Genomic DNA, 24,897 nt, shown 5'->3' with positions numbered 1-24,897 from the left:
TCTTCGTGTTAAAAAAACCTTACTCTTGCTGCTGTTCAATTTACTTATAAGGATTTTAAGGTCATCTCTTTCAGATGAAGTCCTATCCATTCAGTTCCTTTGTGGTATCTACCTGCTCTTCGTGTTAAAAAAACCTTACTCTTGCTGCTGTTCAATTTACTTATATCTGAGCATTCTCTTTATGCCTTTCATATGCACAGTAATTGGCTCTACTCCCTTTACTTCCTTCCTTTCTAAAATAAAAATTCTAGAGACTTCATCTGGGTTCTTATTTTCAGTTTAATTGTTGTCCTTTGAGTCAGCTCTAATATTTCTTCATCCCTTTCTTAAGTGAAATGTATACTTTGGTCACAGTTTTGGGCTGTAAAATTACTCTCTTACACCTAATTTTTTTTTACATTATATTATAATTTTCCCATCGTATTGAGTTATGACCATAATAGGCCAGGGCAAAAGTATTATAAATGCTCAAGAATTACTAAAAATTTCTTAATTATGGATACATAACAGTTCCTTAATTCTTTTTTTTTTTTTGAGATGGAGTTTTGCTCTTGTTGCCCAGTCTAGAGCAATGGTGTGATCTTGGCTCACCGCAACCTCCACCTCCCAGGTTCAAGCAACTCTCCTGCCTCAGCTTCCCAAGTAGCTGGGATTATAAGCATGTGCTACCACGCCTGGCTAATTTTGTATTTTTAGTAGAGATGGGGTTTCTCCATGTTGGTCCAGCTGGTCTCGAACTCCCAACCTCAGGTAATCCACCAGCCTCAGCCTCCCAAAGTGCTGGAATTACAGGTGTGAGCCACCACACCCAGCCCAGTTCCTTAATTCTTAATTAAGGATTCATAATAGTTGTTATATAGCATTTTTTTTTTTTGAGACAGTGTCTCAAAAGGAACTATGCAGCTCAGACTGGAGTGCAGTGGTATGATTATAGCTCACTGCAGCCTGGAACTCCTGGGCTCAAGCAATCTTCCTGCTTCAACCTCCTGAGTAGCTGCGACTATAGATGTATGCCACCACACCCAGCTAATTTTTTTTTTTATTTTTCATTTTTTGTAGGGGTGGGGTCTCCCTATGTTGCCGAGGCTGGTTTCAAACTCCTGGCCTCGAGTGATCCTCCTGCCCTGGTCTCCCAAAGTGTTGGGAAGACAGGTGTAAGCCACTGTGCCCGGTTGATATACATACAGTACACTCCTAAGAGTACATGGCTACCTGGTTTCTGTTCCTGTCCAAACTTCTTGTTCTCATTTTTTGTTTGTTGTTGTTAGCACTTAACAATTTGTTTACAATCAAGAATGTTTTTATAAAGTTAGATTTACATAAGTTTTCTGTTACTTGGGAATCAAGTATATTTGTAAAAAAGTTTAAGCAGAGTATGGAGACTTTTTCCCTCAGGTCAAGGACTTTTGGAATTAAATTTGCTGATTCCTGGAGGCTCAAAAAGTACTTCTCTTTAGAAAACCAAATATGCTGCTCTATTAGGTTGAAATGGAACATGAGTATTGAACCAGCAAGGAATAGGTACTATCTATATTATTATTATCCATTTTATATTCTGTTGTTCTGTAAGATAGCTCACTTTAGGTCCTATTGAGTACTTTCCTAAACTGCTTTTATAGTAATATTAAAAATTATAAATTCAATTTTAAAAATAATTTCAGATTATATTACACTTTACCATTCTGCTCAACTTTCACACAGTACACATAAACTCAGTTATGGTCATGTGACCTAGTACTGAAAATATTTGGGCATTATCAGATAGCTTTAAAAAAACAATTCCATCCTTAGGTGATTAAGAATCTGGTTCAAAGAAATCCAAAGGGGAAATATATCCAAGTGTATACATTGTGGGTTACTTTTACAATTATGTGCTTCCAAATGTTCTGGTTAGATGTATCACCAAGAAATAACACAGTGCTATAGAAGAAGTCTGACAGGATGAAATACTTCTTGAATAATACGTAACTAATATAACTGACATTTGGGCATCTCTCACAAGTGAACATATTTCACATTGGACAGCCACACGACTGAATTCAATGCTTGATACTTACTTCTGGTAATACAAACCCTATGACAGTGACATATAAACATGCTTTAAAGAACTCAATAATAAATTACTGACTTTCTGTGAGCCTCTTCATCTACTAATCTAACTTGGCAATATGCCTAAATTTGGTTCCATGGACACAGAACAGGGCTAGTTTCAAAATGAGGGTTGGCCTTAAGGAACCAAAGCCTATTACGTTTAGGAACTATGAGATAAATTCCTTATGAAAACATCTTACCGGTCTGTCAACCTGCATGATCTCCCAGAGCACTTCAGCCACATCTGGCAGGGTATAGGGGGGGAGACAAAAGCAGCAGGTATGCAGCAGCTGGCTGACAAGCTGCTGTCCAAGCTGGTTCATCACCTGTCCAATCAGTTCTTTCCGTAATTCAAAGTCTTCTTCATGCTGTACGTAGGAAAGCAGGAACATCAGATAAATTCTAGTCTCAACTTTCCAAAGACCAAGCACTATTTCCGCTTTAGCCTAGTAATTTATCTTTAATAGGGAAGAAAGTATGTGTATGTGTATGTGTGTGCATGTGAGTGTAAAATAACAGCTGGATTCACAAAGTCCACAAAATGTTTCATCTTCAGAAAGAAAATTAAAGTTTATTAGTATCGAGGAATGAGCATGGGTTTCAACAGAGATTAATGCTTAGATTTTTCATGATTTTAAGGCAGAAAAGAAAACATTGTTCAGAATTAAAGTTAGCAATTTAAAAACTTTTTTTTCCCCTCATTTTCAATTAAATATTTTTAATGTGAAAAATAACTTGTGTTCCTATTTTCTTGTTTAAAAACCAAGTCGGCCTGGCAAGTGAGCCTAAGGAGGGAGGGGTGAACAGCTCAAGTCAGAAACAGAGTGGATCAAAATTCCATTCTGATCTGTAGTGGGATCTCACCTGTGAATGGCCACTACAGTCTGGGTAACACAGCCAGACCCCCATCTCACAACAAAACAAAACAAAACCAACTGAAATAAGAATTGAAGACGTCTATCAGATATCTAATTTTTTCCTATATATAAAAAAAAAACCTTGGGCCGGGTGCGGTGGCTCACATCTGTAATCCCAGCACTTTGGGAGGCTGAGGCGGGTGGATCACGAGGTCAAGAGATCAAGACCATCCTGGTCAATATGGTGAACCCCGTCTCTACTAAAAATACAAAAAATTAGCTGGGCATGGTGGTGCGTGCCTGTAATCCCAGCTACTCAGGAGGCTGAGGCGGGAGAATTGCCTGAATCCAGGAGGCGGAGGTTGCAGTGAGCCGAGATTGCGCCATTGCACTCCAGCCTGGGTAACAAGAGCAAAACTCCGTTTCAAAAAAAAAAAAAAAAACCAACAAAAACCAAAACCTTATTTTCTTTCTTTATGTGGTCTTTTTTTTTTTTTTGGAGACAGAGTCTTGCTCTGTCACCAGGCGCCAGGCTGGAGTGCAGATCCTGGCTCACTGCAACCTCCACCTCCTGGGGTTCAGGCAATTCTCCTGCCTCAGCCTCCCGAGTAGCTGGGACTACAGGTGCATGCCACTACGCCCAGCTAATTTTTGTATTTTTTTAGTAGAGACGGGGTTTGACCATGTTGGCCAGGATGGTCTCGATCTCTTGACCTCATGATCTGCCTGCCTCGGCCTCCCAAAGTGCTGGGATTACAGGCGTGAGCCACCGTGCCTGGCCCTCTATGTGGTCTTTAATTTTTTTTTTTTTTGAGACAGAGTCTTGCTCTGTTGCCTAGGCTGGAGTGCAGTGGCATGATCTCAGCTAACCAAAACCTCTGCCCCCTAGGTTCAAGCAATTCTCCTGCCTCAGCCTCCCTAGTAGCTGGGATTATAGGCATATGCTACCATGCTCAGCTAATTTTTGTATTTTTAGTAGAGACGGGTTTCATCATGTTGGCCAGGCTGGTCTCTAACTCCTGACCTCAAGTGATTTGCCCACCTCAGCCTCCCAAAGTGATGGGATTACAGGCATAAGCCACTGCACTGTTCCTTCTTGTGGTCTTTAAACACACACATATATATTTCTAATACCTTGAGAAAAATACTTTTTTAAATTGCCTTTCCCTTCTAGTAATTTTCTCTTTTACTACCAAACTTCTTAAATGAACAGCCTGAATAGAATGCAGAACTGAATACATACTTCTTCCCTGTTCTCCCTTATCTACAATTTTACTCCACATCTAACCAAACCTACCTTCGAAATTTCTGTGAGCCACTTTACTAGTCCCACTGCTTAGCTGTCTACTAACAAACTTAGTACTATTCTGAATTGCTCTGACCCTAGTTTAAAGGCAGTTAGACTCTCTCTCAAATCCAACCAAATTCTACCTCTGTCTCATGGCTCCATTTAAATTCCTCCCTTTTCAGAAAGTTAGTCCAGCTCTCTTTTGTCTAGAGCTTTTCCCTTGTCTAATCTCATAGCAATCATGACTTTTATCACTCATCTGATAATCAAATACTGGAGGCCAAAGTGGGAGGATCACTTTAGGCAAGGATTTCAAGACCAACCTGGGCAACGTGGTGAAACGCCATCTCTACAAAAAATATGAAAACTAGCCAGGCATGGTGGTGAACGCCTGTAGTCCTAGCTACTCAGTAGGCTGAGGATCCCTTGAGCCTGAGAGGCAGAGGCTGCAGTGAGACACGATCACATCACTGTACTCCGCCTAGGCGACAGAGCAAGACCCTGTCTCAAAAACAAATGAAAACACCAAATACTGGCTTCTTGTTGTTATTTAACTCTTTAAACTTGTTTATCTTTTCAACTAGACACCAAATGGTTTGAGAGCAGGAACAGTTTTAGACTGCTTTATATAGCCTAAAGCACCCAGCACACGTGTCTTATATTTTGGCTAGTGAATGATCCACTATGATAAATGTCTACCAATACAGACCAAGTAACGAAATATTGGAATACTGGTTTTCCCCTAAGGAATGACAAAGAGATGGATGCAGCAAACCACCATGGCATGTGTATACCTATGTAACAATCCTGCATGATCTGCACATGTACCCCAGAACTTAAAGTACAATAAATAAATAAATAAGACAAAAAATAACTACCAAAAAAAAAAAGCTGTTAAGTAGAAATGGTATCACATTTATACTTACATCATTGGCTACCCCTGTATGAATGAGGTCTCGTAGGAACCTCATGACACTACAGTTGGCATCCCGGTGGTCCAGGGTAGTAGAGGCAATGGCCCACTGTAAGATGGGGATGACTACTTGGCTCCTCAGCAAGGTGACAGGGCTACGCTGAATAAACCTGGTGTGGAAAGGGAAACTAAGTATAAATCACAAGATTAGGCTATAAAAGCAGCCAGAGTAGAAGGGCAAAACGACGAAGACAATGAAAAAGATCAGTAGCTGGTGGGGGTTTCAGGAAAGAAGGGATGAACAGACAGAACACAGAGGATTTTTATGGCAGGGAAAGTATTCCGTATGATACTATAACAATGGATACATGTCATTACACATTTGTCAAAACCCATAGAAAGTACATCAGGAGTGAACCCTAATTAAACTGTGGACTTTGGGTGATGATAATGTGTTAATACAGGGTCACTGTTTGTACTACTCTGGTGGGGGATGCTTAGAGAGGGAAAGGCTGTGTGTGTTAGAAGGGAGGGGTATATGGGACCAACTTTTTACTCAAATTTGCAGTGATCTAAAGTTGTTCTTCAAAAAAAAAAGGACTATATCTTAGATTAGCATATTAAAAGACATGTTACCACACCCAATTTCCAACTAAAATTTTATAAATCAAGAAAGACCAGTCAAAAGGGCTTACAAGTAGAAACTCTCCTGGTTAAAATGCCCTAAAGATGCTACAACGGCATTTCCCAAACTAAAGTTCACAGAATTCCAGTTCCCCAGGATGTCAACAGGAATCCTTCAAAGAAAAGCTTGTGTATTCAAGTAAGCTTGGGAAATGTTGCTGATTTTAAAAGTGGTTTTGCTTGTTTATTTTTTGTTTTAAACTACTATCGGGTTTCTAAGTTCCTTTAATATACGGGGAGAATCTCTTAAGAAAACGATGCAGTATATTCCAAAGTTGTTTCATCATTTGTACAAAGAACATTTCTAGGAACTAGTTTTCCAAGGAATACATACCCTAAGAAAAGAGGCTGATAGCCCATCCAACAATTCTATCTACTAAAAAAAGTTTTTCTAACCTATCTGAAAACTAAAAAAGTGTTCGATATTCAGTAGTAAGATGAAACTATCAAGTCAATATTGTAAGGCTGGTCGCCTCGCCGGGAGCTCAGACATGCCCACCCGCCTCCCTGCCTAGAAACCACGTCACCACTCCATGCCCACTTCTGCACTCAGCACGCAAATCTGTAGCTCTGCACTCAGCACCTAGCCCACCGATAAACTCTCCCATGCCCACTTCTGCACTCAGCACGCAAATCTGCACTCAACACTAGCCTCTGCATTCAGCACCTAGCCAACCGTTGAAAAACCCTGCCAAAATTTAAAAGAAGCCCCGCCAGAACCTGCCCAATAGCATTTTGCCCCGTCCAGGTCCCACTCCCTCTGGGTGGCCTGCTCACCGGAAATCCCGCCTACCTGCCAATGGCAGCTTGCCCCCATCCACGTCCTGCTTCGTCACAACCAATCAAAACGCCTCCACTCCCTATAAAACCCCACGCAAGAGGAGTCAAGCGCGACTTCTCCGGTCCCTCCTGTCGGATCGCAGAACCTTGCCCAGGAGCCGATTAAATTGCTTTATTCCGATAACTGGCCTCAGTTGGCTCATTTGAACCTCGCTTGCTTCATTTAAACCTTACAAATATTACTTTGCATTTGTAAGTGATATAACAGTTGGGTTTTTCTTGTTTTGAAAAATAATGATTTTTCTTTTTCTTTTAATGCTTATATGCTAATAGGTTTGGTTAAAATTCCTTAGTCAGGGACTAAGGAATTCAAGCAGAAGTTTGGCAATCATATTGTCAGTGCTACTGATAAAGCAATCTGTTGATACAGCTGAGAAATACAGTATGAGACAACTGCTAAGGCACCTTAAAATCCTAAACATTCTTTATTCTGAAACTGATTATATCTAAAGGATGCTAAGCTTCTCAAGGGGAAGGCTGAGGTGAAACATGAAATCACAACAGCACAAATGGTTAAAAACTATGAGGACTGTAGAGATGATCTAATTAAGTGTTTTACCAGGCACACTGCATTGTCTTGTGTGTGCTCCCTCCTTCCTGGCAGGAACTCAGCTCCTTTATCCTTGCTTCCCGCAATACTCTGCATCATGGCTGGGGATATATATTAGCTTGCAATTTACCTTGGGGTTATGAATCATTAATCTACTTACTCCAGTGACTTCATTTTACAAGAATAAAACAAGAGTCAGATGGCAAGACTAAGCAGTGATGGGATGAGCAATTAAAAATGAAATGTGCTCCTCAGAAGGGTTTACCTAGTGGCTAGCCGGAACAGGTCATCTACAGTGTCAGGGTGATTCTGGAGACCATTCTGCTGTTCCAGGAGCTGAAAGGTGGGGATGCACAGTGCCTAAAACAGAAGAGTGATTTTAAAAGAAATGCTTTGTTAGAAATGCCACAGCATTCAGACTTGCCACATATGACAGTAAGTACAAAAGGAACAAAGAAAAGCATAGCTGGGAAAAGAAAAAGACTGTAATGAGAATATCTGATCAGGAAAAGAAAGACATAAATCCTTCCCAGTTGATATAAACAGTTTTCACCTATGAAGTCCTTAATTTTTTTTTTTTTTCCTGAGATGGAGTCTTGCTCTGTCGCCCAGGCTAGAGTGCAGTGGCATGATCCTGGCTCACCGAAACCTCTGCCTCCCGGGTTCAAGTGATTCTTCTGTCTCAGCCTCCTGAGTAGCTGGGACTACAGGTGCATACCACCACGCCCAGCTAATTTTTATATTTCTAGTAGAGACGGGTTTCACCATATTGGCCAGGCTGGTCTCAAACTCCTGACCTCATGATCCGCCCATCTCAACTTCCTAAAGTGCTGGGATTAGAGGCGTGAGCTACTGTGCCCGCCTGAAGTCCACAGGGGACTTCAAGAAAGGGTTGAGGGTACAGATTTTAGCTGATAAAACTCAATAGATGTCATCGCAAAGTTTTAGAAAATTTTTGAAAGCAAAGATTCTATTTAGGTACTAGATATGATCTAGTCCACTAAGAGACTGGAAGTTTTCATAATAATTATGAAATATCAATATTAAATGAAAAGATGTCTTGGGAAAAGAAACAGCATACTTCAACTCAATAATCCCCCTCTGTGACTAGAAGGAACGGAAAAGCAGTATCTGAGGAGCCGTTTCTAATGCCAGCTATTAACTTTAAAACCCTCCCTGCTGCTAAGTACACTAGTCAATTGGCTGTTCCAGGCAAGAAGTTAAAAATACAATAATGCTTGAGCTTAAGAGATTCACTTGCTCACCTCCTCCCCCCTCCAAACACCCTATCTCTGGAAGAGCATAAACCAGGCAGTAACATCTGTAATAATCATTACACTCCTGTGGTCAGTCTCTCATTCTCTCAAGCAGGCCTGTTCAGAGAACAACTAGGAAGCTTTTACTTCCCTGTTGTTAGGAAATCAACATGCTGGGGGAAAACATAAGGAAGCAACGGAATTAAAGACATGATAAAGAATATGCTGCTAGGCTCTCAGACCCTCCAGGCCTGATGAGTCTACACTCCCCAGGGAAAAGATACCTGGAGCATGTCTAGTAGTCCCTGCCGACAGCCTTCTTCCATGCCATACTCATCCACAAGGATACTGCCAAGGTACAGGAAACAGGAATGCTGATGTACATGGTACACATTCACCATCTGTCAAGGGAAACAATTAGTTCAATGCTTCGCCCTTCAAAAAGTACCAACTTATGAAGCTTTCTCCAGGAAGAAATTCAGAGATTGATTGATTTCTTCTCTTTAAGGCAACCTAGTAAAGCTTGTTAGCACTATTTTATGAAACATAGGGCTCAATTTCTCAATAGTTTTCAAGTTCGCTATTCTTTCAACCCTTTAACCTTTGATTTTCCCAAGACAATGCTGTATACGAGTTGTCTAATACTTAAAGCTGGAAGTTATCAGGGAGCTCACATAATATTTGCAAAACCCTAGCACAGAATATTTCAACCAGTACGTAAAGGTTGCTCTCACTTGCACCTTAGATAGGTCATATTTTTAAATAAGATATATAGCCATAATTGGAACAACAATATCAAATGCCTTCATCTTGGAGAAGACAGTGAAGGCACTGTTTAAATTTTGAGTTGCTCCTAAACCTATCTATTTTATCTTTTAAGTAAAAAACAATGTTTTCTAATATTTTAATACAATATGCACATAATTTTTTTAAAGAGATAGGGTTTTGCTCTGTTGCCCAGGCTGGAGTGCAGTAGTGAGGTCTGTGGCCTCAACCTACCAGTCTCAAGGGATCCTCTCACCTCAGCCTCCCAAGCAGCTGGGACTACAGGTGTGCACCACCACGCCCTGCCACAATATGCACTTAAATGATTTAAAATTTTTACTCCACTATCCTCCCAGAATTAAGAAGCAATTGTACATTAACCTATTTAAAATGCCACCACAATAGATATGTGTTGATCTTATTATATAAATTCAACTCTATGAACTTGGTGGGGATTGAAAGGATACAGTAACTAATTCTTCTATCGGCATATGTCATGGAATGAGCATGAGATGAGAGCTACGAATCCATTCCATGTTGTAAACTTAAAATTATATGCTTTACTAAGGAATGATTAAGTCAAGGGTTGCCAAACATTTTCTTAAACTGTTACTTAATAAAAAGTATAGATCTTGTCTGCCATTCAGTCCTCTGCTCACTCAACTTTGCCAGTGTAGAACAAAAATGACCATAGATAATACTTATATGAAGTATGGCTATAGCTCAGTAAAACATTAAACAAAAACAATAAACAAAAACAGGTGGAGGGCCCAGTGACTATAGATTGCTGGCTCCTGAGTTAAGGGATTTTTAAGGATAATTTTAATTTTTGTAACATGTACTGACTCTAGAACACACCTCCCATATAATGGTGCTACCTACTCCATTGGGTTGGTCATATACTTAACAGCAGGAATTTAAAAACGGTATCAAAGTCAAGAGGGTATCCTCCAATAGCAAAGGGGCATTCTATCAAGTTGTAGTAGACCCAAAATGTATTGCACTGAAGGGAAAACTTGACCAGAGGTGGTAATTGCCTAAATGAAAACATATTATTGTGCTCGCCATATAGTGAAAGTAGAGAAATCATTAAAAATTAAAATTCTTTTGAAATATTTACCTGTACAACCTTTAATCAAATCTACGATTTAGGGAGGTAAGGTTATCCAAGTACCAACACTGTACCAGCATGCCCGTGCCTGTGGTTGAGGGCACCTAGGATGCAGAATTTAAGGGGGCACTCACGCTTAAGGCCAGTGCCTCCTTAAAATCTGAACCCTAGGTGCCCTCTCTAGGTGGAGAACTGTCACTTCAGGTTGGGTGGGGTATGGCTCTAGCCTGGGGCTCTGTGACTATTTTCCTCACAGCATGAGTACAAAATTTCACAGAGCACCTCAGTCCTGCAAATGCAGGATTGGCACTTTGCCTTGTACCCCTAAATCTTGTGCCCTAAGTACTGGCATCCTGGCCCTGCAATAAGGTTAATATCAACACAAATTACTTAGTGACTTAAGCACAGGCATCTCATATAGTTCCAGATGAGAATATGATTTTAGAGTACATCATTTAGTGAGTTATACCATAATAATTACGTATCAATCTTAATGACTAAAAGAGTCAAATTTATTTTTTGACAAATAAGAAACTTCTGTGGACAACTAACTGTGGCAAAGATTGAAGAAAATCCCTTTGGGCCAAGAAACAGCAAAGTTGGACTTGCCACATTTTTTTCCCCAAGGATATGAACAAAAAATGCTTACCATTAGTATACAAGGACTGAGCACCAGTCATTTGCTTCACAGAATTTCACACTGGACTGGACTGTGTGGCTATTTAGAATACTACTATACCTACTATACAGAAGAGATTTTAGGCTGTTTCCTTTATAGACAATGTACCTATCACAGGCATTAATCTCTTTCAAGTTTTCTTTTGGTTTGTTAATTAATAAATAAAAAAGTGTTTCATTTCATCAGCAAAGTTTTTGTTCTAAAGGCTCCCATTCCAAATTTTTTTTTTTTTTTTTTTTTGAGACCGAGTCTTGCTCTGTCACTCTGGCTGGAGTGCAGTGTGGCGATCTTGGCTCATTGCAACCTCCGCCTCCTGGGTTCAAGTGATTCTCCTGCCTCAGCCTCCCGAGTAGCTGGGATGCCTGGCTAATTTTTGTATTTTTAGTAGAGACAGGGTTTCACCATGTTGGCCAGGCTGGTCTCAAACTCCTGACCTCAGGTGATCCACTGGCCTTGGCCTCCCAAAGTGCTGGGATTACAAGCATGAGCTACTGCACCCGGTTTCCTATTTCAAATTCTATACATGAAACACACGCCCCTATTACAGACAACTTTACCTGTGTGACTAGTGGCTGCAGGAGCGCTGCAGATCCTTTGCCTACACAGCGAACAGCAAAGCGCAGGCACCTGCAACAACGCTCTACAATCCGATTATCAGCTCGGTGCTTATTTAGAGTCTCGGATAAAACTGGCCATATCTGGGTTAAAAGAAAAAGAGTACAAGAAAGAAAATATTAACTAGGACCTGAAAAACTGCTAAGTTGGTAACATCTCATTTAGTTTTTAAATAACTGGGATAAAATTTTCTTTATAGGAACACACATGGCCAGGATGCACAGGTTCAATAAACTACCCACCACAAAACCCTACCGCTTAACAAGAGAAATAGTGCCTCTTTAAAACTGGAAGAAGAGCATGTCTAACTTTGTTAAAAGACAGAGATACACAATTTCCTAAACTTTCCTGAAAAATGATGAAAAGAATGAATATGAGTTATACAGGAAGAGATATTTAAAGACAGTTCCTGGAGGGTGGAAGACTTTGAACAAAAGGACCAGAGTTAAGGAAGTGGCATCATCTGAGACCACTAGACACTTAAGGATATTTAGTGTTTATGTAGTTTGTCCCCTGCAGTCTCAAAAGCAATTCTTAAAATGAGACTTTTGATGCTCATATAATCCTCAGTGAAAAAAGTAGAGGGGAAATACATCATCACTAAGAAAACTGAAGTCACTAGCTTTGCCAAAAATATTCTGATGGTACTGATCAGTCCTACCAGCAACTCTATAGGAGGCACACAGTGAAATCTCTTTCTACCACTTCTCTGGCATTTCAATGCATTCCCCTGCAGCCTGTTTTGTTATCAAATCCAAAATAAAAAATATCTGGATGGCTCTATCCCTCATTTCATTGAAAGCATATCAACAAATTGAATCTCCCTATGAACTTGGAAGACAGTACCTTCTCAAGTGAGTTACCCAAAACCCTGTAAGGAAAACAGAAGCAAGCCTCGATTCCACAAGCATCCATTAGCACTTACCTCCTGTATGACTTTTTGGCACGGATGAGTCTGTCCATTTTCCACAATGGGATTGGTATGTCTGGGAAAAAAGACAAAGGCCCAAAATAGTGAATGAAGAGCAATTTCACTGAGGACCCAGAGTCCTGAGCCCTGCTTGCTTACTCGGTATCATTTTCACCAAATAAAGAAAACCAGACGATAAAGTCATTTATTTACATTACCTTTACAAGCACATACTTTAAAATCATCCTATCATTTTTTTTGGTCACCTTCAAGTCACTTCCAATAAAAGACGCAAATTCAATCCAACTTTGTGTACATTGGCTGTGAGGCACTACAGATATCTTTTTCATTTTTTCCCTTAATACATTTGAATATGGGCCAGGCACAGTGGCTCACGCCCATAATCCCAGCACTTTGGGAGGCTGAGGTGGGTAGATAACCTGAGGCTAGGAGTTTAAGACCAGCCTGACCAACATGGTTAAACCCTGTCTCTACTCAAAATACAAAAATTAGCCGGGCATAGTGGTGCATGCCTGTAATCCTAGCTACTCAGGAGGCTGAGGCAGAAGAATCGCTTGAACCTGGGAGGCAGAGGTTGCAGTGAGCCGAGATCCCACCATTGTACTCTGGCCTGGGCAACAAGTGGATGGAATGAAAATCCAACTCAAAAAGAAAACAAACAAACAAAAAACACCTGAATATGTAGTTTCTTCCAAATTAATAAAAAAAAAACACACAGTTTGTCTAAATCCACTATTAGAAACCAAGTATTGCTTTGAAGACAAGTATTCTTGCACTAAAAGACAAAAAGCTATAGGAACTATAGTCCAAAGATGTAGTTCTCGTCTGAATCCAATGTCCTATCCACAATCAGCCAAATACAACTCCTCTGTCTAGTTCTACAGCCCACTAATTTGAAGAAAAGCAGGAAAAAAAACCCCAGGATTAACTACCAACTACTTTAAAGGAAAGTTACTCTTTAGTTTTAAAAAGCTCAACAACTTAATAAAAATTTAACTTTCTTTAATTCGAGCATTTACATCTATTGCAGACTTTCATTTACTGTGAAATATTACTGTTAATAGGTTCCAGAATAGCCTATTAACAGGGTTCTCCTAATTATAAAAGGAAAGCATTGCACCAACTCAGAAAAAGATGCCTGTTGGCAATAACTAATGAGTGAAAATATTACCTTTGTTTATATTTATCCCACACAGGCTTCTACACAATGATTACTATAACATTCCAGTCATACATAGTTCCCACAAATTATAAATTATGCTACTCAGTTACAACAACCCTTTGAAAACTGTCACTCAAATGCCTTTTTAATCATTAGGCTCCTCTTGACTTCAAAGACGCATTAATTTCACCTGGTCACTGAAGAAGCTTCATTTTATTTTTGTACCCATACATACACTATATAGCAAGAGTTTTGCAAGTATAGTCTCTGCAATAGCAAGGAGAATCATCAGCATTACCCGGGAATTATCAGAAATGTAAATTTTCAGGTACTACCTACCCAAGATCCAATGAATCAGACACTCAGGGGATAGGACCTAGCAATGTGTGTTTTGATAAGCCCAGGTGATTCTGATCCATGTGAAATGATGATGCATGGGAAATTCTGGTCTTTTGGTCTCCACAGAACTGGAGACCAAAAGAATTCCTTTTTTTTTTGAGACAGAGGCACTGTCACCCAGGCTGCAGTGCAGTGGTGTCTTGGCTCACTGCAACCTCTACCTCCCAGGTTCAAGCAATTCTCCTATCTCAGCCTCCCAAGTAGCTGGGACTACAGGTGTGTGCCACAATGCTTGGCTAATTTTTTGTATTTTTAGTAGAGATGGGGTTTCACTGTGTTATCCAGGATGGTCTCGATCTCCTGACCTCATAATTAGCCCACCTTGGCCTCCCAAAGTGCTGGGATTATAGATATGAGCCACCACACCCAGCCAAGAATCCCATTTTTAAAGAGTCTTTCTTCTGTTTTTGAGATGGGGTTCTTACTCTGTCACCCAGGCTAGAGTGCAGTGGCATGATCTCAGTTCACAGCAACTTCTGCTTCCCAGGCTCAAGTAATCCTCCCACCTGAGCCTCTCAAGTAGCTGGGACCACAGACCCATGCCACCACACCCAGCTAATTTTTTGTATTTTTGGGAGAGACAGGGTTTTGCCATGTTGCCCAGGCTGGTCTGGAACTCCTGAGCTCAAGCAATCTGTCTGCTTTGGCCTCCCAAGTGCTGGGTTTAAGGCATGAGGCATTGCGCCTGGCTGTCCACTTTTAAAGAGTCTTTTAACAAAGACCTACCAGGAATGAATTCTTAGAATTTGCCTTTGCCCTGGAACTTAAGGTAACAGTTGGCTTAAATAGTCTTCAAACACAGGAAGATACTTGCAAGTATGAGGAAAAAACACCTGCTTACTTCAACACATAATGGTTTCATTTGAGCCTTTAACCCAGTAAGGCATCCAGAGTCTCCTTTCTTACCTAAATATTACGGCAAGGCGATCTAAGAACACAGTGGGATCTGAGGATATGCCATTGCTGGGCTCTTGAGACAATAGCTGAAGAGACAAAAGGACAATAACACCCAATTGTCACATGTACAAATCTACAGCCAACACTAGTACATCAGCCTTTGTCTCAATCTCTGCTTATTTCCTTATATAAAGTCCTAAAAGTTACTCAAATGGTACAAATTTTAATTTATACTGTCAAATTACTTTCTTCCATCTTATTGCATCCTGGCCAAGACTACATATTACTACATTTTACTGTCTGATCACTGAGGAGTAGAAAACAGTCTCATTTGACTTTTTTTCCCATTTATTTTAATTATAATTATTATATATATTACATAATATAGACTATATATATGTTATGTTACACAATATGTAAAAGATTATATATTTAGCTTTATATTGAGGTCTCTTACTCTTCTTTCCTAAAATTTCTTAGATACTCCCATTAGTAAATCATCAGAGATGAACTATAGAATTATTATATCAAGTTCTAAAAACCCCATTGGTATGTCTACAGTTACTGCAATATAAACATAACTAGAGAAGAGTTGACATCTTTAAAATATTCTTTAAGGAAACAAGGTAGGTTCTGGCGTTGATTACTAACTTGAATGAATTATTTTCCCATTATATTTTCTAACTGATGATTACCAATGTAAACTAAAAATAAAATCCTAAGTCACTCACCAACTGAACAGGCCCCTCCTCTTGCCAATGGGACCCCAGAGAAACCTTTTGGAGTTTAGGTACAACTGGCCAGCATGAATGTTAAATGGAAGTAAGACTGATCAAAGACTTTTTTTTTTTTTTTTTTTTTTTTTGAGATGGAGTCTCCCTCTGTCACCCAGGCTGGACTGCAGTGGTGCGATTTCAGTTCACTGCAACTTCAGACTCTCAGGTTCAAGTGATTCTTCTACTTCAGCCTCCTGAGTAGCTGAGATTACAAGTGTGCACCATCATACCCGGCTAATTCTTTGTATTTTCAGTAGAGACCAGGGTTTCACCACGTTGATCAGGCTGGTCTTGAACTCACATGATCCACCTGCCTTGGCCTCCCAATGTGCTGGAATTACAGGTGTGACTCACCACGCCCAGCTGATCAAAAACTCTTTGTGGCAATAAGATACCAAATTATAAACAAGATCTGAAGTCACACAAGGCAAGAGTTAAGTCACATCTGTAGATTCTTTAATCTCTGAAGCCACCTATGACTTGTAAGCCCCCACTTCAAGATAGCTCATCTTTTTAGACCAAACCAATGTATACCTTCCATGTTTTGATTTATGTATTTGCCTGTAACTCCTGCATCCCTGAAATGTATAAACTAAGCCATAATCCCACCACCTCAAGCACACTTTTTCAGAACTCCTTGAGACTGGGTTTCCCTGGGCCGTGTTCACTCATATTGGCTCAGGATAAACCTCTTTAAAATATTTTATAAAATTTGGTTTTTGCATTAATACTGATATAGTGAGAATCCATTATTCTGAAATACCTATTTCTTGTATGCAGCTACTTTGATAGCATTATTAATTTTAATAAATTCTTAGTGCATTTTCTTGGATTTTCTAGGTAGATAAAATATCTGTAAAATAAGTAATTTTGTCGTTTCATTTTTAACATGTAAACCTCTTATATTTGTTTCACACCTTCCTTAATCAGACTTACCTTTTTCAATGCCATAACCTGAACAGAACATAGTTCACTAAGACATTCAGTAATCTTTTCCAAAGGTAATCGGGCTAGAACAAGTGCTGTCCCTGAAAAACAAAGGAAGATGCAAATGAAAAATAAATGCTGAATTGAGGTAACTTAACTGGTCTCTATCACATGAGTGAACAGAAAAAGTGAAACAATGCTGATTCTTAAAGATCGGCATTGTTATTTAAAATTACAACACTTTGTTTTTTACAGTTGCTTTTTCTTTATTTGGCTCAGAAGGCTAAGACTAACTGACACAACTGAAGTTAATATTTGTCAGACTTTTAAAATCTCCTTCACAAAGCCAATGGCAAACCTATTTTAAAATGTATACCATAGTGTAATGTTTCTCAAACTTCCCAGAGATTCTGATTTAGTGGGTCAAAGAGAGTCTTTATTTTTGATAAGTACTTCTGGCAATTCTCATCATAAGAGAAATTCTAACATAATGCTTTTAGAAGAATGGCTGAAATTAGAGATTTCACTCTTACACCATAACACTCTCTGAAAGGTTATGAAAGACATTTTCTCTGGGCCTCAATTTCTTTATGAAATAAGAGACTTGAACAGCCAAGTAACAGTTAAATTTGCCTTTGTTTCTTTTAAAAAATAATTGTTACAAAAGCCTCCCACCCCCTACTTCTTTTCCCCTCCCAAACAAAATCTTGACTTGCAACTCCAATAAAATAGGTTAAAAAAAAAACCCAAAAGAGGCAGTTTTAGGTTCCAGTGGAGACAGAAGGCCCAGACCCTTCCTACTCAGCCTCCCTCTTGCTGCAGTCTCCATTCTATCCCTACCAACTGCTGAAACACCTTCCCGAAATCCAAAGGATTACATATTAAAATGCCTAGGTCCCTTCTAGGTCAAAAAACACCTTGAATATAAATGTTTTCATTTCCTGAAGTTTCATTCAACAGAACAGTAATTTATCCCTAAATCTTCAAATTTGAATTAAAAAAAAAAAAAAAAAAAAAAACAGTGAGTCTTCCTGGCAGTGTATAAGCCATAGATGAGTTAGACTTTTATTTAAAACTAGCAGGGAAAAGCCTATTCCTTTTAATTCATTCCTACAGAAAAGTATGTTACTGTAAAAAGTTTTCAGCCAGGTGTGGTGGCTCATGCCTGGTATCTCAGTACTTTGAGAGGTCAAGACAGGAGGATCACTTGAAGCCAGGAGTTCAAGACCAGCGTTGGATACACAGCAAGACCTTGTCTCTACTAAAAATTAAAAAAATTAGCTGAGCATAGTGGTGTGCACCTGTAGTCCTTGCCACTTGGAAAGCTGAGACAGAAGTACCACTTGAGCCTAGGAGTTCAAGGTTACAGTGAGCTATGATCATGCCACTGCATCCCAGCCTGGCAAAAAGCAAGACCTTGTCTCTAAAAAAAACAAAAATAAATAAATAAATGAATAAATAAATAAAAGTGAAAAACATTTTCTACATCTATTAGATACCACTGATAATTGGGAGGCCACATTGTGTTATAGGTTAGACATCACTTCAATATCAAGGTTAAATTCCAATAGAAAATGACAAGAATATTTGACTCTGATTTATCTGTGCCTATGAAGGGAAACAAAAAACCCCCAAAGTACAGAAAGAAAATCTGATACAAAAAAACACAGTCACACTAGCTGGTCAGGAATCTGGTCATATGAGTGACAAAGGACAGAATTCACAAATAAGGCCATCCACTCTTGTCAAGGCTAATTGTTTAACAAGTCACATAAGTTTAGAAGATACCACACAGGTTATTTTACCCAATCCTTTATTTAATATAACTCAATCCTCTCTAATTTACCAGTAGTTAAGAATTTCATTACCTTACAGGGCACCCCAATCTGTGTTCAGGAAGTATGGTTAGAGTGATTGCTTCTCTATAAATGGCTGACAAGTAACTACTCATAAAATAAATATGATCCTTCTTTTAAAAGACCATCTCTCAAATATTTAAAAATAGCTATCACACTTAAAGACTGTTCTAAGTCTTTTTCCCTAGCCTTAATTTCTCTAGTTCTTCTATTAAGTCTGAGCCTCATGATCACAATGGCTGTTTGCCTCTTGATAGACAATTCCTGAGTATAAGCTGATCAGTAATGATTAAAGGCTAAGAGACCAGGACCCCTGACTTCTACTTATGGCACTGATCCATGTATGCTACCTTTCAACTCCCCCTTCCCTTTTTGGTATGGCAATGCTTCTATGGTCTCCCTTTTTATTCTTCCAACTTAAAAACCAACCATGTTTAGTTTGAATATGTTGTTTCTACCCAAATCTAGGTCTGTGCTATACATACTGCAAGTAATATTAATTATATAGCCTTAAGACAGGTCAAGAAAAGAATGCATGTACATATCTATAGTCAACACTATCCCATCTAGTAGAAAAGTCACCTTCCCCATCACTAATACATTGCAACTGAAAAACTGGGATATGACAGATATAAGATTACCCCAAGTAGTGGCTATGAAGTGACTATTAACGGATAACATCAAGTAAATACCTTTTAGCAAGCCCACAGCAGCTTCTGGAGACAACAGGAAGGAATCAAGGGAACGGGCAATCTCCAGGAGTCCATTAAAGTGCTGAGCCATGTGATCTCGGCAGACAGAGCAAATGTTATGAATGGCTTTGGCTGCAGCAGAAGCCAGGGGCTTTTCACACAGGCCTTTCATCAAATAGCCCAACACAGGGTCTAAGAAGAAAAGCCAAGCAGAGATTACATATCTGAAACTAAAGGAAAACTTGTAGTTTGTTAGAACAGAGGTATACTTGCTTTTCTTTTTTTAAAGCAAAAGAACCCCTTTAAAAAGTGAAATGTGGTCAGAATCACAATAAATAAAACACATAAAAATGGAGCTGATCTCACTTACATATTGTCAACAGGCCCTGAGCCTCATCTACTTCATCTTCCATTTCTTCCCTCAGGGCAGTCAACTGTTTTCCTTGTAACTCCCAGGGACTCATAGAGCAGTTTGTAAACCACTGACTTAAGAGCATATATGGTAATCCAGGTATTAAAAATATGGCAATGGAAAAAAGAATGCAAAGCTCAGGGAGTTACAATTATACCAAGAGGTGAATTACTCAGTAAAACAAGATTTATGAATTAGGACAAGGATAGCTATCTGAAGCTGAAACTTATACTTGCTTCTTTCTAGTTACAAAAGGCCTTAAAATACACAGATGAATCTTCAGCACTTCTAGATGAATTAATTCACTATGTTTTAATTTTACCAAATATAAGTGTTCCAAGAAAGTTTATTATAAAGTTGAATTTCTATAGAGCTAATTATACTCATCTTTTTACCATCTTTTATAAAAATCAGAATGTTTTTCTATGGGGAAAAAACCTTTAGAAAAACCGTGTGTGTGTGTGTGTGTGTGTGTATATGGTTTTTCTAAGGGATATATGTATACACATATATTTTCCTGGGGACAGTGTTTGTCTCACAGGCTGGAGTACAGTAGTGTCATCTCGGCTCACTGCAACCTCTGCCTCGTGGGTTCAAGCAATTCTCTTGGCTCAGCCTCCCAAGTAGCTGGGACTACAGGCATGTACCACCAAGCCCGGCTAATTTTTGTATCTTTAGTAGAGACAATGTTCCACCATGTTGGTCAGGCTGATGTCAAACTCTTGGCCTCAAGTGCTTTGCCTGACTCAGCCTCCCCAAGTGCTGGAATTACCACCGTGCCTGGCCAAAAAGCCATATATTGTTAAAGGTCATTGTGAGTACTTTAGATTGACCTTGTAGCAAACTGTGAAAAAGTATAAAGAATCAAAAGAATAATGTCTTTTTTTTTTTTAAGATGGAGTCTTGCTCTGTCAACCAGGCTGAAGTGCAGTGGTACAATCTCGGCTCACTGCAACCTCTGACTCCTGGGTTCAAGCGATTCTCCCTGCCTCAGCATCCCAAGTAGCTAGGGTTATAGGCATGCACCACCATGCCTGGCTAATTTTTTTGTATTTTTAGTAGAGACGGGGTTTCACCTGTTGGCCAGGCTGGTCTCAAACTCCTGAACTCAGATGTTCACTTGCCTCAGTCTCCCAAAGTGCTGGGATTACAGGCATGAACGACCACACCCAGCCAAGAATAATGTCTTAAAGCCCATTTAAAACAATTATGTCCATTTTTCGTCTAACGATCAATACAATGTTCAAACTCAGCACAACCTGCCCTACCTCCACCAAAAAGAAAAAACCAAAACCAAAATCCAACCCTGTTTAGTTCAGGAATCAAAAGACCTAGACTCTAGAACCTAGCCCAAGCAACTCTAATAATGTAGACTTCTGTGATTCTCAAATTGGCTATTTGTGGTTTTGACTATTCTGAGAATGAACATAGAACAATCTGTCTACTGCTGAGGCACAAATCTGAATGAGATACTGCAAGGAAGGTGGCACTGCATGATAAATCTTTTGATAAGAGTCTGCAATTCAACCTAGATGTGCTGCTTTCTGGACATTAACTGAAGGTATTAAAACACACAAACAAATCTACTATGTTTCTTGGTGGAAAAATAGTTCAGAAAAGAAAGCCAAATGTTGAGCCAGATAAAGTGCAGAAATCTAAGAACTAGAAAACAGGCATTTTGAAAACACTTGGAAATAGTATGCTGGGCTGGATGTGGTGGTTCATGCCTGTAATCCTAGCACTTTAGGAGCCCAAAGCGGGTGGATCACTTGAGGTCAGGAGTTCAAGACTAGCCTGGCCAACATGATGAAACCCTGTCTCTACTAAAAAATACAAAAAATAGTGGGCATAGTGGCATGCACTTGTAATCCCAGCTACTCAGGAGGCTGAGGCAGGAGAATCACTTGAATCTGGGAGGTAGAGGTTGTAGCGAACCGAGACCATGCCACTGCACTCCAGCCTGGGCAACAAAACGAAACTCTCTCACAAAAAAAAAAAAAAAAAAAAAGGAAAGAAAGACTGAAATAGTATGTTGAACTTAGAAAGCAGCTCACTGTATAGAAACAAAGAACACATTCACTTTTAGTATGTCTTTCAGTCAATAAAAACAGATGTGTAAAATAAAATCCAGTAAAATGATGATAATAAAGATATACACAGGAAGCATATCGAACTTAATGATACAATACTAATCACAAATTTTTATTAAAATTCTCAGAATGTATCCCTCTTAAATGTCAGGACTTGATATGTATTACCCTGGATAAGTTATTTAGTCTCTTTGGGCCTCAGTTTCCTTGACTATAAAATGAGGAGGTTAGAATAAATGACTTCTAACTTTATCTTTAATTCTAAATTAAACTTGTTACTTATGATCTTTCGTTATTTTTTCAAGTCAATAGGACAGCCAGAGGTTATATAATAGTCTTCATTTAATTTGTCGTTATTTAGTTTTGAATACTAATTCTTGGTTTTTAAATGGAGCATGTATCACAAGTGAAAAATTACCTCCTTTGCTTTGGCTCTTTAGAAGCTTCTAGTAGGTCAGAACTATAAGAGAGTCTGATTAGCTTAATCATATGCCAAAGACTATCAGAGACATAAATGTTCATGCTTAAACAGACTACTAGAAGCTAAATGTTCAGTTTCTCTATCTGTAGATTTAATCTTTCAAAAGTCCTTTTCCCAGATTAGATTATAAATATCAACTAAGCACTAACTTAGGATATATTGTTTACTCTCAGTTTCTATAAACATTCTGTTAAAAAAAAAAAAACAAAACAGAAAGGAAAACGAATGTAAAAGTAAGAGATGAGAAGAAACATCAGAAAAATGACAAGTTAGAAGTGGCAGAGGAGATCACACATACCAAGGAACTGAGGATTTCGATCAACTACTTCACTCATCTCTCCAACCAATTCAATGCTGGTGTATCGCACAGCTGTATGTACAGTCTCTGGAAGGCGGACAACTCCTTCTAGGACTTCCACAAGTGTTGGATTGTTCTCCCTGAGTACAGACAGTTAAGTACTCACAGTTACTGATTTCAGAAGTTATATTCTGGCCAAATAACAGCCTGTGATGACACATAGCATTGCTAAAAGGCTTCTTTCTAAATAACCATTAAGATAAAAGTAGTTGGTATTTGTTATGAAAGATTTTCAAATTCTCAAAAACGGGGAAAAGACAGAAATGAAAGACACTGTTTCAGAAAAAACATACTGCTCCTTAATCTTCTGAATGCCAGTAAAGTGTCTAAAGACACACCAAGCTATCAAATACAGGCTCTTTAAATTGGAGAGGCAAACATTTACTGTGGTTGAATGTCTTCTTTTAAAGAATCTATTTTATTTATTCCTATAGCTGCAGCACCTAGAACAGTGCCTGGCACATAGTGGGCACTCAATAAATATTGCTGAATGGCTAATTAGATAAATGAATAATTCTCACAGACCACTCTCTGTTGATATTCTCCAAAAGATTTCTTATAGCTGGATATTGGAAACTTTATGAACAGGTGATTATGGGTAGCCAGCTCACTAACTGAAACAAGAAAACAAGCTGCAGAAATAGGTTAAGGTGCCCCGATTTGGAACATGAGGGAAAATTAACCAAACACTTTCCACAGCTCCATGAGTTTATCTGTTCCCTCTCCTTCTCCCCCTGCCCGCCACAAAATAGACTGGCTAAAGGCCTTTTGAGTAGAGTGGAGGATGCCCCCAAAGTGGCAGAACTTAATCCAGAAATGAAAGATGTTTCAAATGTAAATAATGTCCTGGATTAGAGCAAGATTACCCTTTGCTGATAAACTAGGTCTATTAAGTCCTTTTATACGCACCAAAAGAATTATAATCATGCAGTTGGCTTGAAATGCAGATAAACAGAAAAATATATCAAATCTCTCATTATGCCTTATGTTTCCTAGGGACACTAAGCCAATTAATGAAGACTATCTACCCATCATTTTTCAAACCAAGACATACTAGACTATTAATGATTTTAATAATCTTCAGACTTGTCACAGAAGGTTCAAAATGACACCAAAATGGGTTTAAGAGTAAATAGTGTGATATGTATGTAATAAAGGACCAGAACTTCTTAATAGAGAAAAATAAACCTATTCTACCTCCTTGAATATTTACTGGATTAGAAACAATATAAGATCTCACTAGGCCCTGAAAGGCAGCTAAGAAAGAAGCACTGTGCTTTTTATAAATACCTGCCTTAACAATCTCTCCAATCAAGACTGAATAGAGAGCTTGATTGCAGGTATCATATCACAATTCAATTTGGGAAATATTAACATAATTTATATACTCATGGCACAAAGTAAATAGAATTTCTATGCTATGCAATTATAAGTAAAATTTGAACAATTTGAAATTTTTCAATAGCCATAACCAAACTAGTAATTGCCCTTTAGATCTGGTTCTTTTAGGTGAAAAGGTGCCTATGCCTTGCCTCTCTGAAACTCAAAACAATGTGATTAATTTTGTAAGGATAACTTACCCAAGGTCACAAAAGTGGGAAACCCATTATTCAATTGCTTTTAAGCAAGTACCAAGAATTAAACAGTCTAACAAATTCTTTACCATATCAACTTTCACAAGGGAGCCTCAGTTGGAAAAATAAATCAGCATTCCCTTCCTAGCATCAAGAATAAAATAATTTCAGCTCTAGGAAATATGGTTAAAACACGGTATCGGCAATTCAGGCTACCCTGGACTAGACTCTAGAAGTCAGAAGACTAGACAGCACAACAGAAGTGAGAAGTTCTAAAAGTCTCCAGTTATATACCATACAAGAAAAAAATAGTGTAATTTTCCTTCCTCTTGATATTTAGAGTTCCCAGCAAAAGACTTAGGAGACACTCACGGATCAACACTCTTTGCTATAGCAGCCATGATAAAGAGAACCGCTTCTGTCACCTCCCAGGGTGGGTTGCCTTCTTTCAGAGTAGAATATAACTAGAGAAGAAGAGGTGGATTATGCATCCATTAAACGGAAAACAGAACGCCAAAACAAACAAAACAAAAAATCCAGTTAAAGTAAATCCTGCTCCCTGTTTCTAAATCTAATTATCTCTCAAGCCAGACAAGAATATTATTTTCATTTTTTTACATCATCACTATTTTAATATTTGAAATAAACCCATTTAGACCCCCAAGAGTTTATCAAAATTATCATCTACCCCCA

At 38.8% G+C, this 24,897-nt stretch overlaps 1 protein-coding gene across 2 annotated transcripts in view; it reads right to left on the bottom strand.

Moving 5' to 3' along the window:
• The window catches only part of TNPO3 (transportin 3), a 100,060-nt gene that overhangs the window by 13,275 nt on the left and 61,888 nt on the right, over nt 1-24,897 (bottom strand). For both annotated transcript variants that reach the window (XM_012474063.2, XM_012474064.2), the window contains 11 exons: nt 24,577-24,668; nt 22,571-22,710; nt 19,290-19,481; nt 16,751-16,842; nt 15,048-15,124; nt 12,575-12,635; nt 11,592-11,732; nt 8,764-8,880; nt 7,489-7,583; nt 5,163-5,319; nt 2,292-2,459 (listed from right to left, as the gene is read on the bottom strand). In XM_012474063.2, coding sequence (XP_012329486.2) covers nt 2,292-2,459; nt 5,163-5,319; nt 7,489-7,583; nt 8,764-8,880; nt 11,592-11,732; nt 12,575-12,635; nt 15,048-15,124; nt 16,751-16,842; nt 19,290-19,481; nt 22,571-22,710; nt 24,577-24,668 — 1,332 coding nt within the window. The remainder of the gene's footprint in view (nt 1-2,291; nt 2,460-5,162; nt 5,320-7,488; nt 7,584-8,763; nt 8,881-11,591; nt 11,733-12,574; nt 12,636-15,047; nt 15,125-16,750; nt 16,843-19,289; nt 19,482-22,570; nt 22,711-24,576; nt 24,669-24,897) is intronic.

Source organism: Aotus nancymaae, unplaced genomic scaffold (genome assembly GCF_030222135.1).
Source record: "Aotus nancymaae isolate 86718 unplaced genomic scaffold, 86718_ANA_hifiasm-v0.15.2.pri h1tg000002l, whole genome shotgun sequence".
NCBI classification, from domain to species: Eukaryota; Metazoa; Chordata; class Mammalia; order Primates; family Aotidae; genus Aotus; species Aotus nancymaae.
Note: the sequence above shows the minus strand (reverse complement) of the source record. Positions and strands in the feature narration are given on the sequence as shown.